General features: G+C 40.1%; 1 protein-coding gene across 1 annotated transcript; it reads left to right on the top strand.

Moving 5' to 3' along the window:
* The first annotated feature begins 32 nt into the window (after positions 1–32).
* Positions 33–16,452, top strand: LOC308390713 (carnitine O-palmitoyltransferase 1, liver isoform). Its single transcript, XM_080872973.1, has 19 exons — positions 33–190; positions 6,037–6,197; positions 6,799–6,938; positions 7,521–7,692; positions 8,049–8,150; positions 8,430–8,567; positions 8,708–8,785; positions 9,605–9,712; positions 10,228–10,315; positions 12,174–12,369; positions 12,444–12,632; positions 12,751–12,856; positions 12,939–13,055; positions 13,440–13,604; positions 14,074–14,202; positions 14,291–14,446; positions 14,534–14,647; positions 14,800–14,892; positions 15,225–16,452. The coding sequence occupies exons 2-19, from the start codon at positions 6,057–6,059 to the stop codon at positions 15,348–15,350; spliced, it is 2,358 nt and encodes a 785-aa protein (XP_080729099.1). The 5' UTR covers positions 33–190; positions 6,037–6,056; the 3' UTR covers positions 15,351–16,452.
* The last annotated feature ends 344 nt before the right edge of the window (positions 16,453–16,796 follow it).

Raw genomic sequence — 16,796 nt, 5'->3', positions numbered from 1 at the left:
TTAAAGGCAACATCAGCTCATAAAGCGAGCATCAATGTAGTACACCCGCGAAGAGGAAGAGGCGGAGGGAGAGGTGGTTTTCTAGACCCTACTGTAGCGGTTACCAGGTGCTTGTGCGACGTCGAAAGTTAGCCGTCGGTTCCTGCTTCTCAGAGATTTCTGGAATTTTGACATCCGTTAGGAGTAACAGGTATGTTTAACAAGCTTTTGACGGTGCTTTTAGTGTGTTGCAAAGAGGAGACAAACGGTCGCATCTTTGTTAGCACTGTTAACATGCACCATCAGCAGCCGTTTGTATGTCCTCAACTCCATGAAGGGCTGGGTGCTCTGCTAGCGAGCACTAGCCACGGCTAACGTTAATTTTCAAACCTGCTGCACTTGGGCAAAACACTAGCTGGCTTTAACCGTCACCACTTGCCTTACTGTGGTTATAGCTAACAGGAACATAACGCTTTCAGAAATAATTTCGATAATTATTAAAAAACGTACCATATATATATTTGTATTTTATTTTTATTTTTTTTTACTGTTACTGCTGTGAATTGGATTTTACTTTGTTTAAGCAGGACGTATCTTTTTTGTTATTGTTATGGTTATTGAAATGTTATACATCTTTGATAACGCATTTCTTTTCGGTTTCCGTATGCGCCAGATTGTTATCTCCACAGTTAATCGCTTTGTTGACATGTTATCTTAAACATATTTCGCATATCGGCGGCAGAGTGCACAGCTTGATGTTCCCATCCAGAGTTTGGGAATGAGCTGCTTCCATTCGTAAGTTTTCTGCCTGACATGTACACCTCTGCTTAGTCATATCTGGAAACCACAGTGGCTCAGGTGAACTTCGGGTCAATCTCAAGTGAGCTTATGATGTACAAGCGTATTAGACTGGTGATGTCGAAGTATGGGCCCTCACATTCCCTCTTTTGTGGAAGACTTTATAACAAAGTAATGCTACATATCTAGTTAGTCATGCTATATGACATCAAACAAATCTGAAAAAATAAATTTAACAGCCGCCTTAAGTGTCACGGTCTTCTGTTCAGCATGCTTTTTCTGTAACTGTGAGCATCAATGTCATGGGATTTATCACAGTTTTCAGCAGAAAGTCTGTACCAGTTTAATGTCTGTGACATAAAGCAACAGGGGAAAAAAATCATTGGTACCCTGCATGCTTTAGCTGCATTATCTGTATTATATAGTTTACTGGACTAAACATCAAAAAGTGTATTCTGGGCAGATGTTTTAAAGGTACCATTCTTACCTACATTTTGATATCAAATGTTAACTGGCTTTATTGAATATACCACAGCTATTGTACAAAAAAGGAGCTGAATCTGAGGGGCTCAAGTGGAAGCGCAGGTTGATTTTTCGTGGATTGAGTTGTAGATCCCATCAAAGCATCATAGAGTCTAATGAAGTCATTTAAAAAAGGATCTTGGCTTGGAATGTCAGGCTTATAAGAGACCAGTGTTTTCACAACAAGAAGCTCTTAGTTTTATGAAATAAATTTTCATTGCATTTTTTGCTATTCAAACCTGCACTGTGCATATCTGTCTGACATCACGTCTGAAAATTGTTGTTAAGCTGGATTACTTCAGTCTGTTTAACAATACCAGATTTTACATTACATTACAGACCTTTAATTTTTAATATCTGTCCAAATGAAAACATGGGCAAGTGAGAAGAGCCAGCACATAAGCTTGGCTGATGGGCCCAATGGTCGGTTGTTGATGTTCTGCAGGATATTTGTGTGCAATAACACAGAAGATACAGTGCTTCACATTTTCAGTTAAAGTGTTTTTGATTTCCTGAACAATGTGCACACATAATGATGACACTTTCAGTTCTTGTAGTCACTATACACATTCACCAAGGTTAAAGCCAACATGATTATACACTAAACACATGTACTGAAGTTAAACCCAATATGGCATGGTGTCATGTTCACCAGAGTTGTGTAATGCACAGGGTTTGTGTTTTTTTTTTTTTTGGGGGGGGGGTTCTTCTTGTTACTCGTCATACAGACAGGAAATGTTAAGTCGAGATAAGCTGAGCTTGTAGAAACACCAAGAATCCAACGGCTCTTGATCTTTTCTTGAACCTCATAGCCGTTTTCTGAGCACAAGTGTGCCCCTGTGCACAAAAGTCATTCTCTCAAAGTTAATGAGCAACAACCTTTATTTTCACAACCCGAAACATACGTCTCTGGTCTGGTGCAATGGGCATTCTTATGCTTAACCAACCTTAATGCAGTTTGCTTATACTTTGTTGTGGTGTAAATTCCTCAGTGGTGTTGGTGTTTACCTTTCACCTAGTTTTCACTAGCCCTGCCTAGTTCTTCTTTTTCTGTCTGATTTCATCTGCTGGCAGTGTTTGCCAGTTTTTTCTGGTTTAGTTCATAGATAAAGCAACTTATCTTATCACAGCTCATTATACCCCTTATCTGTTACTTGTATAAATTAAACGATATCTTTAAGTTGATCAAAATGCTGTTGTTACGCTGTGTCAGCATCTGATAATAGGAATTAAAAGGATTAATACACACCTGAGTACACATTAAGCTCTCAAAAGTTTTAGTCTAGTCAGTGAGATATTGATATCAAATCTAGAGGGACCCACATAAAAAGGCTCCCTCATGGCACGTGCCTCAGATATGATCTGAGCAGGTGTGCTGTGCCTCTGTTGTCCCTGACAAAAAGGAGCTGAAGTAAAACAGGTGCAGCTTTTTAGAGTACTGCAGATATTCTAGATATGACATAAAGCTCATCACCTCACTGGGGTCTAGTGATGGTGAGAAAATCATGTGTTTTGTATTAGAGATGCAGTAGGTGTAGCTTCCACAGGGATGCATTCCAGTGTGACAGTCACTGTACCTCAGGGCATTATCCATAACCTTTTTTGTGGAGGAAAATCAATTCCCTTTGTGAAGAGAATCAGTAATTGCTTTAGAAATATCCAATAACATCAGCAGCCGGTCAGCACCTCCCCCATCAAACATCAAATCAAGTTTCAAGCTCACTTTGCATTTGAAAGGAGTTATTTTGAACTTGTCTTTAAAAATCCTCAAATGCACATGATGGATGTGTTCAGCTTAGCATAAGTGTTCTGCTAACTCATTTTCAGTCTGATGAATCATCTTCACTTCATTCGCTACCACCTTCAGGGCCCAGCAGCTGCTGTAACCAAGTTACACATGAGAAATATCACAGTTCACGATGTGTAGAGGTTACTGCTGCAATCTGTTTTCCGTTTACTGGTTTAAGGGGGCCAGTTGATGTTAAAGAAAGCAGCAGTGGAGATGTTCCTTGTACATGTCCTGGTTGTTGTAATGTACCCCTGGATAGCTAAATCTCATAGCCAAGGACTTGTTAGCAGTTAATCTAATATTTATCTGGCAGATGCTTTAATTTGTTATTGCTACAAAGGGTAATGCCTCAATCAGGTCTTTTATGGTGATTTACATTTGCAACTCCTCACCTATGGGGTGTACTTTAAAGTAAAAGCAATAGCTTAGTAAGGTTTGTTGAGCCTGAAGCCGGAGGGTTCAGTGTCAAGTAGAGCTGGGCGATATATCGAGTTTTAAAAAAATATCGATATATTTTTATACGAGATATAAGATGTGACAATATCTTTTATATCGATATAGTCTATGTTACGTTAAAGCTATACTTGTGGAGCCGCAAGTTTGCCTCTCTTTCGTCCACTTTTGTCTTTACGCAACGTTACTCGGCCTCGCCCCTCCTTCACTGAATACAACTCCCCCTCCTCCCCCATCGCTTCACCTGCAGGAAGCGACAAGACGGACACGGCAAATCTCCGTTAATGAGTTACTGCGCATCGACCCGTGCGTGGGGCTGGACGCCGTCAACGTGTTAGCTAGCTAACCACGCTAACGAGCTAACCACGCTAACGCCATGCAGCCCAGAGGCGCTGCACAGCCTAAAATCCTTTCATTTTCTCAAAAGTTGACAGCGCGCCTTATGTATGAATTCTGGTTGTGCTTGATGGCTGCGAACCGATTTTATGTGGTACACAGCGCTCAGCAATCTGTCAAAAAATGTTTTAGTACGACTTTGGTAAGCTACGGAGCTGCACCGCTTGATGGACTGTCAGAGCATTACGGCTACCGAGGAGCCTCGCGGAGTGATACGTACTGTGCTTCAACGTAATATTACCCTACTGTGTATAAGGACCATAAATGGCACCTGTTAAGAGACGTGGTTACGAAGAGGATTTCAAACTCAATGCTGTCAGTCACAGAGTAGAAGTTGGGAACAGAGCAGCTGTGAAATCTGTCTTTGTTATTGTGCTCAGCGTCTTTTAGTTTACATTTTGACTGCACAATTGTGAGCTTTTTGTTATGCACAAAAACAACATTGTTTTCTTTTATTTATGGAGCATTATTATTTAATAAATGCTCATAATTTATTTTTGAGTAAATTTTATGTACATCTATGCTCTATGTTAATAAAAGTGCCTGTGTGACATCTGGGACACAGCTTTGACTAAGAACTCTCTTTTTGTTCTTACTTTATGGCTTTAAAAAAAAAAATCGAGATATATATCTTATATCGCCATCTAGGTAAAAAATATCGAGATATGAATTTTGGGTCATATCGCCCAGCCCTAGTGTCAAGGCCAGACCGCTTTGGTGATTTATGCTGAATTGCATGTGTTCAGAGTTGTGGATTAAAATGGGCTGTAAATGGAGTGGCTGTTACATGTAGTTGTTACACATTTTCCTAACAAGTGAAGGATCAGATTGGTTGAATTCTGGGAGGAGACACAAATCCCTTTGGGGGATTGCGTCAGGGAAAGCATCCGGTGTAAAAATCTGCCAAATCAAACATGTGGAGCTGCCCACTGTGGTGACCCTAAAAGTAGCTTTTATTCACTATGAGCATAGATTCATGGAAATCCATTGAGCAGTACAGCAATGATGCTGCAGTTCAGAGCTTTGCAGAAAAATAGTAAAATAATTATGTTTGTTTGCAAATTTGCCAAACTCTTTTCTTCCAGCGTCTCTCTTTCTTAACCTCATTTGTTGCAACAATGACGCTTTTTCCTGTGATAAAATTTTAATATAATTCTTCATGACCTCTTTCACATGAGTGAAGTGGAATCAGCTTGTCAACTGTATCAACTCCAAGTATGTTTACCAAGAAAAGTTCCAATACCACAAGTTGCCATTGCATTACAGAGCATAGAGGCCATATTTCAATTTAGTGGAGCAGAAATATGAATGCATGCCAGTGTAGGTCATGACCTTTATCTTAAAAAAAGAAAGTAGTAGAATGAGTCAGAAAGTTCACACTGTTGCTTTTCATTCAGTGCCCTCTGTTCATTCATAGTTCGGACTCATTCACACATTCAGCAGCACACTGATTGTGACGTGAATTTCTATCAGTGCGGTCGATCACAGCATCACATAAGATTGCTAGTTTATTAGTGTTTAAAGCTTCATACATACATATTTAAACAGTGATTACTACAGTAATGAACAGATGTTTTAACTGCCAGGTTATCAGTGGCTTAATGTCCACAAAGCTCAGTTATAATCAGGCACAGTTCCTCTCTAGGTAACAGATTAATGATAAAAGCATGTTATTATTATGTCCTTGTAAAACAGATATGTGCTTTGACGTTAGTCATATAATGATTAACAGTTCCTTCAGGCTCTGCAGGAGGGGACAACGTGTCAGGTAGCAGGTTTTTAAGCCTTTCTGGAATGGAAAAGCACAGAATTTGAATTTGCCCAAAGTTAACAGAATTTCGCTGATCCTGTTTATCTGGAAAACCTGTTAGATATTTAAACAGGTTTTTGTTCTTGTGTGCCTGTTTTAAAAGTTGGCACCTGGAATGTTGCATTCTTTCGCCTGATGTCTAATTTCGCCTGAGGTTGGTCATTTTCCACATGTGTTCTTGTTCTTGTGTCTAAACACTCGGTTCTCTGGCCTCTAGGGTGTCAGATGACTTTTCTAAATTGTTGGTTAAAGAAAACCTTTCCTCTCCTCTGCTCCGTCTTTATTTCAGGTTCACTGTGCACAGTGATCATGGCAGAAGCCCACCAAGCCGTCGCTTTTCAATTCACCGTTACCCCAGATGGCATTGATCTGCAGCTGTCCCATCAGGCCCTCACTGAGATCTACCTCTCTGGCATGCGTTCATGGAAGAAGCGTATCGTCAGAATTAAGGTATCTTTGTTCGTGTTAAGCGGCATGTCCCTAAAACATTGTTGGCATCATTCTTCCTCTTTTCGTATTACAGTGGTTCCTTAACTCATTACAGTAGCACGTGCATCTGAGCTGCAGTTAAATGTCAGAGTGGCTTTCACCCTGTGGTTTTGTTTTCATTTTAGTCTCATTATGTTTGTCTTTGTATAACAGTTATTTTTAGTTTTGCTTTGAGCAAGTTTTTTTTTTTCATGTGGGTTTAATTGTCAGTGATGAACACAACACATTACTGCACACGCTTCAGAAGTGAGTGTTTGACTTTTTTTATTTTGTCTTCACTTTGATCACGCTCTTTCAGAGGCGCTATGAATAATTACTGAAGTTGTTTTGATGTGGTAGCATTTTACTGTTGGACACTCACCTTTTCGAGGCTTAAATTTCCAGTTTAATTACTGGTAATATTTTTTATAAATCCAATGTGAAACCGAGCTGGATCTAATTTAGCCATTCATAGTTGAACATTTATCTAATCTGCACCTTAATTATAAGTGAATTTTTGTACAGCATGTCAGTGAAATGACTACAAAGAGAGAATAACATGTTTTTTCTCTCACTCTACCAGAACAGTGTGATAACAGGAGTGTATCCTGCTAGTCCGTCATCCTGGCTGTTTGTGGTCATCGCAATCCTGGCTACTATGTACACTCGCTCAGACCCTTCAATGGGACTCATAGCCAAGATACAGGAGCACCTGCCAGTCAGGTAACATACCTCATGACTCCTTTAACCCTCCTAAGACCCGAACTCAAACCCGAATTAATGAATGAATGTTTTCTTATTAGTTATTAAATAAACAGAATTAATACTTTAGTTTTACTGTGATTCAATAAAAATGGCAACCATCTATGACACACTTGCATAAGTTCCAAAAAGCTCTGCATATGAGTGCAAATGTAATGTTTCTCTGGTTTTTGGTCAGATTGACAAAAAAAAAAAACCCCACGTTTTTTGTTTGAGTTGTAATGGGTTCACTACAACTATAAGCACACTTTAAGGCAATGAGATTGTGTCTCCCTGCTAAACAGAGATCTATGTTTTTTTCTTGTCTGTTTTCAATAAACAAAAATGCTTGTAATAAAAATATAGTTGGTGGAACCTGTAGCCTGAAGCTAAATCAACATGAATTTTCTTTTTTCTTTCTAGCCCGCTTTTGTCTTAAATATTAAACGTGTCCATCTTCTTTCTTCACTGCAGCATCTGAAGCTTTCGTACTGTCTTGTACTCGAGTCTTGTTCACTCATCTTCTTTTTGTCTCATTTTATTTCACACACACATCATTTCCAGCCAGTCGATGAGTACGCAGTGCCAGGCAGTGGTGTCAGCAGTGCTCTTCAGCACCATGCTTTGGCTAATGCTCATCTTCACTATGCGCCTGTGCCTCAAGCAGCTCCTCTCCTACCACCGCTGGATGTTCGAGCAGCATGGCAAGATGTCCACCACCACCAAAATCTGGGTGGTCAGTACTTTTTCTTCAGTTTTTCCACTTCCCAGTGTGACATAACTACCTTCCACTGTCCATCTGGTTTTAGATCTCCTAAAATATCAGGTGTCCCTCTATCATACCAAGTTTATATGATATTTTTATGCATTAGAATAAAGCATTTTTATTTACAGCTTTGCTTTGAATCTAAGTTTAGAGGCCCTCATTATTTAGCATAAAAATTGAATGTTTATTTATTGTACACGGCATTTTTATCTTGTGAAATACTTGTGTAAATTACTGGATTCAAATCCAAACCAACTACTGTGAGTCATATAGGTGTGATGTGCATTCATATTTACAGTGCGTCTGTCCTTGTGTGTCTATGTCAGGCGCTGGTGCGCATCTTTTCTGGCAGAAAGCCGCTGCTCTACAGCTATCAGGGTTCGCTGCCAAATCTCCCTGTGCCCACCATCAAGGACACAGTCAAGAGGGTGAGATGTCACATGAAGCAGAGGAAATGATAACATGCTGATCACTGACCATAAAACAGATGGTTCTTTTATCACATTCATCATTTGTTTTCAGTTTTTTATTTTTGTTTTTTTTAGCTAGTTGAGAATTTAGTAAAAAAACAACAACAAGGTTTATATTAATCCACAATGAGCAAAGGAGGAATAGAAAAATAATTTTTGTATTGTATCGACAGAATTAGATATGTTTGTGCTCATATAACATTTTTTTTTTTTTATCACGTTACCTGTTTCATTTAGTACTTGGAATCAGTGCGTCCGCTGATGGATGATAAAGAGTATGAACGCATGACCAAGCTGGCCGCAGAGTTTGAGAGCAGCCTTGGTAACCGCCTGCAGTGGTACCTCAAACTCAAAGCTCTCTGGGCTTCAAACTATGTAAGTGGCTGGTCACAGTGATCTGGTAAGGTGTGGCCAAAGCAAAGCCATTAAGAGAAAATTTCAAATTCCATTAACAATGTATATCTGTGGTCTGAATTATTTAGCTTGTGTGAATATGCAGTCACTTTTGCTTTCAGGTCAGTGACTGGTGGGAGGAATATGTCTACCTCCGGGGTCGAAGCCCAATCATGGTCAACAGTAACTACTATGGCATGGTAAGAAAGTGTTACTGCATTAAGTTTCTTGAAGATATTTCTGCTCTAAGAGACGATGACCCTAACTTTGGATTGAATAAAAGTTGGTATTTTGAGCAAGCCAATAGATTTTCATTTTTCTGCGCTATTAAACATATTAAAGGATAATAGCCAAGCTCTGCACTACATAAAGTTTTTGCCAAGCCAGCATCGCTTTTTTGCATTGCTCAGGAATGAAAATACAGTGATGAGCGTTTAATCTCTAAAAATGAGTAACTGAATGAATATGAAGAATCTTTGTTCAAAAGACAAGATGTTTTTTACTCAGAGTTTTTTGTTCCTAGGTCCTGTGTACAAATCATATATAAGCAAACCTTGTCTGAATAGTCAAACAGTGGTGTAGAGAGCATTTGCAAAAATGCAGACAATAAAATCACTGACTGCCAAGGCTCTCTACGTTGTAAGGTAAAGACCCAAAAATCAGACCATCCCTTATGAGCAAGTACTTGGAGACAGTGGGAGGAAAAAACTCGCTTTTAACAGGAAGAAATCTCCAGCAGAGCCAGGTTCATAGAGGGACAGCCAGAATTTTTTGCCATCACAAGTATTGCCCCCTGAAGACCATGTTGGTGTCACTGTTTTTAGAGAAATATGACGTGGGTACTTTCTCCACGTCATATTTCTCTGTGTTTTTAATTAGGGCATGGTGCCAGCAAATCAGTATTTCTAATGTAAACCTCTCCATAACCTCAAACCTGTCACCTTTTAATCCTAGATGTACTCAGGGATCATTTTGTCTGGATGATCCTTACTTTCTGTATCTGTTCATTTTCTCCGCAGGACTTCTTGTATGTGACTCCAACTCCCATCCAGGCAGCCAGGGCCGGCAACAGCATCCATTCGTTCTTCCTTTACCGCCGCAAACTCAACAAAGAAGAGCTCAAACCTGTGAGTTAAGCCACCAGTCCACCCTTGCTGCTACGTATATATGATAGCATTCATTTTTCTTATCTTCGTGCTATGGCAACAGATGGCTTGTTAACTGGATGTCTCATATTTTAATGTTATTTTTCAAACATCAGTGTATTATGTAATATGTAGAATAGAGTGGGCGCATGAGGCCATCAGTATGTGGTGTGTGTGTGTGTGTAGCATTAATTCTTTCATTCATCTATCCATCAGCGTTTATGTGCCTTGTATCTCCATGCATTTTTTTTTTTTTTTGTAAAGACATTTCCCTTATGTTATCATACCATACTCATCTTTTACCCCTTCCTTTTGTATCCTTTTCAATCTCTCTTTTACTTGCTTGATTTTTCTTTATTTACCTCCCTGTTTCCCTCTCACTCTTAAAAAAAAAAATAAAAATCCCCTCCTTTTCCCTGGCCCTACGTTTCTTCCATGGCTTTCTTCTGTTCTTCTCCACGTGCCCTCGCCTTCGTCTTCTCCTCTCCGTTTCCCAGAGTCGTATACCAGGCACTGTCATTCCTCTGTGTGCTGCTCAGTGTGAGAGGATATTCAACACCACACGCATTCCTGGAGAGGAGACGGGTAAAGAGACTGAGCAGCATGCACGCGTCAACAGCATCCACAGAAATGTCTGAATGTGAAGTCTGCTCCATTTTCAGACATCATAGCGAGCATTGCTAACACACCTCCCCTTCAGCAATGATGAGGCATACTGAAGGTGTCTGAAGCCTCTGGAGTTTAAGCATGGGATAGAAAATTGTGTCAGTGTGTGTTTGTATGTTTGTGTGGTTCAAGTAAGGCGTCTCTGATTCACTGAGTCACAATGTCTCTGCTGAACAGCTCATCCTGTCATCTCTCATCAATCTCCTCTCGCCTGCTGGTTTCATCTCAGGTCTGTCTGGGTTTCTGGAGAGACGCTGTCTTAAACTAATGCCTTTTTCCCCCTTCCTGCCCACACATTTTGTTTTCTCATTTTTTTTTCCTTCTTCTCTTCCCAACACTTCCTTTCTATCAACCTTTGTTTCCTCTTCCTCCTTCTTCCCTATACTGTTCCTGGTCTGGTGCATACTTCTCTTATTCTACTCAGTGGTTGCTGAGGTCTGCAGTTCCTTGCTGTTCCTATCAGTTTGAGCGGATGTTTGACACTTGTCGAATCCCTGGAATACTAACAGGTAGTATTTATATTCTTACTCAACTGGCCCCAAATTTTTTTAGATCTCTAAATGCCCCCCAAAAAAGTAAAAAGTAAAAAAAAACTATTTAAAATTGACTAGAATTCTTGTTTCATATGCAATAGTTTGTGTTTGGGCATCATGATATATGACGATCACTCTGTCAGTCATTTCAAGTTACAGATCATAGTGTAAAGAAACCCAAATTTCATTCCTGCTTTTATTATTGCAATTGCACTCAAGCATGCAGGCTCAAATTTGACTACATTTTTTGCAGTTGTTCTCAGTCACAGCCTGGCTTAGGTTAGGTCATTGTAAACCTAATTACCGTAGTGAAGTTGTGCTTTGCCCTACACGTGGCATGAATTCAGTGAAGCCAGGTGTTCCAGTCATGTATGATAATGATGGTTTAGCTTTGCAGTCTTTTTACAACATCTTTTTAGATGCTCATGGCAACATCCTGATCATCTCACACCATGTGCATTCAGTTTGCATTGGACAAGACCTGAAATATTTAGAATGGTGTGCTGGGTTGTTGTGAATTCATCTATGTTACAGTGTTACTGGGGATTTTAGCTACACTGAGACCCTACGCCATAAACTTGATGTGTACCTCAACAAAGGTGTAACTATATATCACATTGACACAGGCAGCAACTATTGTTATTGGCCTGTTGAATGCTCCTGTGCATTTGTGGTGACTTTTTCACTGCAGTTTTCAAATTTATCAGTGAGAGAATAATCATCACCATCTCATTATAAGGACTCAGACTCCCTGGAGGAGATTGTTTAAACTATTGCAATGGAGGTGTAAAAAGAAGTAGAAAATATGAGGAGCAAATATGTTTTCCCACAGAAATAAGTGACGACAACAAAGAGAGAGGACCCACGAGGGGAAAAAAGCCCAGCATTTTTTTTGTTGCTGTTGGCTGGTACCGCATATAAAACACGGGACTACATGGTAATTAACACATAATGCACCAGCACAAGCATAATAAACCAAAATCTGATCAGGCCTTTAGACTACTTTGGAAAAAAAAGGTTTAGAAAATGCATTTATTTTAGGGACACAAGACACCTTAACCTGTAAGTTAAGTCTATCATCTTATGTATGTATTTCCCTGACATTGTGGGGTTTTTTACAGCACCTTCCCACCATCAACATTTTCACATCCCACCTCATTATCTTCACTAAATTCATCACTGTTTTACACCACAGTATGTCCACTTTGTCTTTTACCATCTTCTTTCTTCTTTTCTATCCAAAGATACCGTCCAGCATTGGCAGGACAGTGACTACATTGTGGTTTACCACAGAGGGCGCTACTTTCGTCTCAGGGTGTACCAGGCAGGCAGACTTCTGTCTCCGAGGGAGATTGAATTCCAGATTCAGAGGATCCTAGATGACCCTTCACCTCCTTCCAAAGGGGAGGCCAAACTTGGGGCCTTGACTGCTGGAGACAGGTCAGTTTGATTGTTTACATTACCTGCAACATACACCACACTGTAATTCTAATGTAAATGTCTATAATCACTAGAGTTCCCTGGGCTAAGGCCAGGACCAAGTATTTCAGCAGCGGGATCAATAAACGCTCTTTGGATTGCATCGAGAAGGCCGCGTTCTTTGTGACACTAGATGACGAAGAGCAGGGCATGATGGGAGATGACCCAGCAGCCAGTTTAGACCGCTACGCCAAATCTCTGTTGCACGGGAAATGTTATGACAGGTACTTTTACACTAAAATATTCACTGTGTTATGAATTTGTCATCAAGTTATTGTTGCTCTGCTGTTGACTTGGTGGAGATTTTCCTGTAGTGATCTGTTATTATTGGTTGCCATGCAGGTGGTTTGACAAGTCCTTCACAGTTGTTTACTACAAGAACGGGAAAAATGGCATCAATGCAGAGCACTCCTGGGCTGATGCGCCGGTGCTGGCACACGTGTGGGAGGTAAGGAATACAAAAGAAAACTTGGAATGTTGTTATGTTGCTCTGAGTAGCTATAATTTTAGATGCGTTTGTGTGTTTCCAGTACACTCTGGCCACTGACAGCTTCCAGCTCGGTTACAACGCAGAAGGTCACTGTAAAGGAGACGTGGATCCATCCCTGCCCCGACCAGTGAAGCTCAGCTGGGAAATCCCTCCAGAAGTTAGTTCTGTGTTGAAATTTTTCCATTAAACATTTTCCTAAATGAAGCAAGCTATTGTCATAAAGACGGAAACAAGAAAGTACAAGAAATTCAGGGATAACATTATGATCACTGACAGGTGGAGTGAATAACACTGATTATCTCTTCATCATGACTCATGGCAATGAGAATGTGAACATTTTATCCTGTAAGATGATTTGTTAGAAGTACAAAAATGGGCAAGCATAAGGATTTCAGAGAGTTTGATAAGGGCCAAAATGTGCTAGCTAAGCGACTGGGTCAGAGCATCTCCAAAACTGCAGCTCTTATGGGGTTATAGATCATGCAGAGGTTATACATATCTCAGTTTTGACTGATGTTGTTTTTCACTGTGTGTGTGACAGTGTGAAGAGCAGATCGCTCAGTCTCTGGCTCTGGCCCAGGCGCTGGCTGATGATGTGGACTTCCATGTTTTCTCCTTCCAAGAATTTGGCAAAGGAAAAGTCAAGAAGTGTCGAGTCAGTCCAGACGGCTTCATTCAGATGGCTCTTCAATTGGCCTACTTCAGGGTGAGTGTTCCACTGAAGTCGAATGGCAGTGTTACCATCTGATACCTTACCTAAACATGTAAAACAATGATGAGCTTTAACATAAAGAGAACACATGCAGGTTTAAACGTTTGAGGTCAGACTGACATCTGTTCAAAAGTTTAAGTTCCATGCACTGAAAATGAACTTTTATGAAGTTGTGATTTCAGTTTGAGGCAATGATTTAATTTAATGACCCCAAAACAGACAAAGTGAGTTTGAACCAAACACCCAAAAAGGCTGAAACTTTCTTTGGAGACATGTGAGACTAGTGTTAATCAGTCTTCAAATGTCTGGTAGGATACGAGATTGACAACTTTATTTATTTTTATAGCACATTTCATTACATTAGAGCTCAAACACAGAAAGTGAACACATGGCATTTGAAACAATTGTACACTTTAATCAGTTGTTTGTTTTTTGCTGTTGTTGTTGTTTTGCGTGGTTGCAGGAACGGGGGACTTTCTGTTTGACATATGAAGCCTCCATGACCCGTCTGTTCAGGGAGGGCAGGACTGAGACTGTTCGCTCCTGCACCAACGAGTCTAGCGCCTTCATCCGAGCGCTGGAGGGCGGAGAGGTGAGAGCATGAAAACCCTCTCCTGATTTGTTTTATAAAACCTAAACACAACACAGCCATGTCACTTCACCACGTCGTTCTCCACCAGGCAGCAGACGTGTGCAAACATTTGTTCCGAGTTGCCACAGAAAAGCACCAGCTACTTTACCGCTTGGCTATGACTGGAGCCGGCATTGACAGACATCTGTTCTGCCTCTACGTGGTGTCCAAATACCTCGGAGTGGAGTCTCCTTTCCTCAAAGAGGTTTGTTTCCATGTCGTGTTTTTGTCTAGTAGCGCTTACACTGAGTTGATGTTAGCAAACTGATGTGGTGGCTTGTGTGTGTTTCAGGTTCTGTCTGAGCCATGGAGGCTGTCCACAAGTCAGACTCCCATCCAGCAGGTGGAGCTGTTTGACATAGATAACCACCCGGAGTACGTCTCCTGTGGAGGAGGCTTTGGACCGGTCAGTACCACCTCCGGTGTTTCACAGACTTTAAATAATTGTTCTACAATTATTTATTTTATTCTATATAGTTCCTGCTGGATTAGTGGACAGGTTACATGAATACAGATTCAAGGGACTGGTGATGATTCAAGTGTTTTTGTGCCTTTCAGGTGGCCGATGATGGATATGGGGTGTCCTACTGCGTTTTGGGAGAGAACATGATTAACTTCCACATCTCGTGCAAACACTCATGTCCAGACACTGTGAGTTTAATGCTTTTGGTCAATTTGTAGTCAAATGTCTGTGTATTTTAGTACTTCATATGTAAATCTAGAATTGTGTTATGCTCCCTTATGCCTGTAGTTATTTACAGAAAGACATGGTTGTTCACTGCACAAGTAAACCTTTAAAATTCTTATATTTTGTCATGCAATGACTATTCTTACTATTATTCAGATTTTTTAAAAAGGCATAATATGACATTAATCTTTTATTGGCTCAATTTTGTTTCGTTTGCTTGTTTGTTTTTTAACGCTATGCTAATGCTTTTTCTCCTTCCTTCTCCTTATTCTGTGCTCTTCGTCTCTCCTTGAAGGACGCTCATAAGTTTGGTGATCAGATCAGACAAGCCCTCCGTGATCTGCTAAAGCTGCTGAGCCCAAGCCAAACAGAGGCCAGCAAAACGGAAGAGAGCCAACCTAAGGTCAAGAAAGAGCAGTAGATATTCAAATCAGAAGACGTGATGCTGAAGGGAACATGTGCAGGCATTACAATATGAAGTGAAGAAAGGCGGGTTTTTATTCTTAATTTAGTCTGAGGCATTTATAGCCAGGTAGATGATATTCGTGAGACAGCTCCACTGGAAAATGATAACAACGGAGGTGATGTTTTTACTGATATGCATATGTTTGTGCGTTTTATATTAGCTGTGCGATGGGTGCATGGAGCGAGAAAGGGTCCGCAGAGTTTGGTTTTAACAGTGAAACAACTTGAAATGTGCACGTGTAAATGAAAAGTACAGTGGGGCCAGTACACATCTCAGTGTTAGGATGGAAGATCCTAACTTCACCTTATTGCAGGGAGTAAATGAATGCAAATTTCTGCAGTGTGTTTTCGACACAAGTAAAGATAAAACTCCTCTGTTGTTGGATCTGTTTGGGGAAACGCTGTGGGATGTTAGTGTGAATTTTGGAGTATTGCCATGGGGAGAAAACATGATGGACTGTTGAGGTGACTTCATTTTCTACCATCTGAATGCAAAACTGCTGTAACGATGACACCAGGTATTTTAGAATCATGGAAGTCTGTGACTTCTCAGTGTTTACTCGATGTGTATAAATTGCTTTTTACATACACAACTGTAATGCTGTACTTAAAGCACCAGGCTGGTTATACATGTAGTGAAGATACATGGCTATTTTAAATTAATTAAATATATCCAGTGCCATATTTTTATTTTTATTTTCTTGGAGGCTTAGTTTGTATTCACTAAGTTTAACTTACAAAGTTAGCAGACATACAATCTAGTTATTCAACTGCTATAAATGTATTTTATATTTTTACTTTATTGTTACCACTGTTTAAAAGCACCATAACAATGCAAGTTGTATTTATGAACATGATGTGCAATTATTCAGTCCCACGCAGCGCTGCAGGTCAGACCTGGATTAGATGTAAAGTGTACCTGTGACACAGATTGATGTTTTTCTCCACTTACTGCTGCCTTCTTTGGTTTTTACTCCAGATCAGCTTCTCTTATTATGTTGTTCTCATGAGCCTTTTTAATGCAATATTACGAGGGGAAATAAAGATATTCTTAAAGAAAAAACTAGTGGGGTTTTTGTTTGGTGTTTGTTTTTGTTGCTTTGAAACATCTCTCCCCCAGTTTAGCAGATTGCTCATGAAGAAACCTGTTGGGTGTCTGTATATTTCTGTGCAACGCTCAAACCTACCTGGCCCTATGTGAAAAGTAATCGCCGTATTTGTTTAATCATGAATTAACTTTGACCACATTTTATTTAGAAAACTGAGTTTAATTTCATTTACCACAAACAGATTTGAGTAGTGCCAGACCTGCTGAATCAAGAAATCACTGACAAAGTGAAGCAGGCTAAATGATCTCAATAAGCAAACATTGACATAGAGAACCACCCACAAACATTTTGCA

This window comes from Rhamphochromis sp. 'chilingali', assembly GCF_963969265.1.
Source record: "Rhamphochromis sp. 'chilingali' genome assembly, chromosome: 22".
NCBI classification, from domain to species: Eukaryota; Metazoa; Chordata; class Actinopteri; order Cichliformes; family Cichlidae; genus Rhamphochromis; species Rhamphochromis sp. 'chilingali'.
Note: the sequence above shows the minus strand (reverse complement) of the source record. Positions and strands in the feature narration are given on the sequence as shown.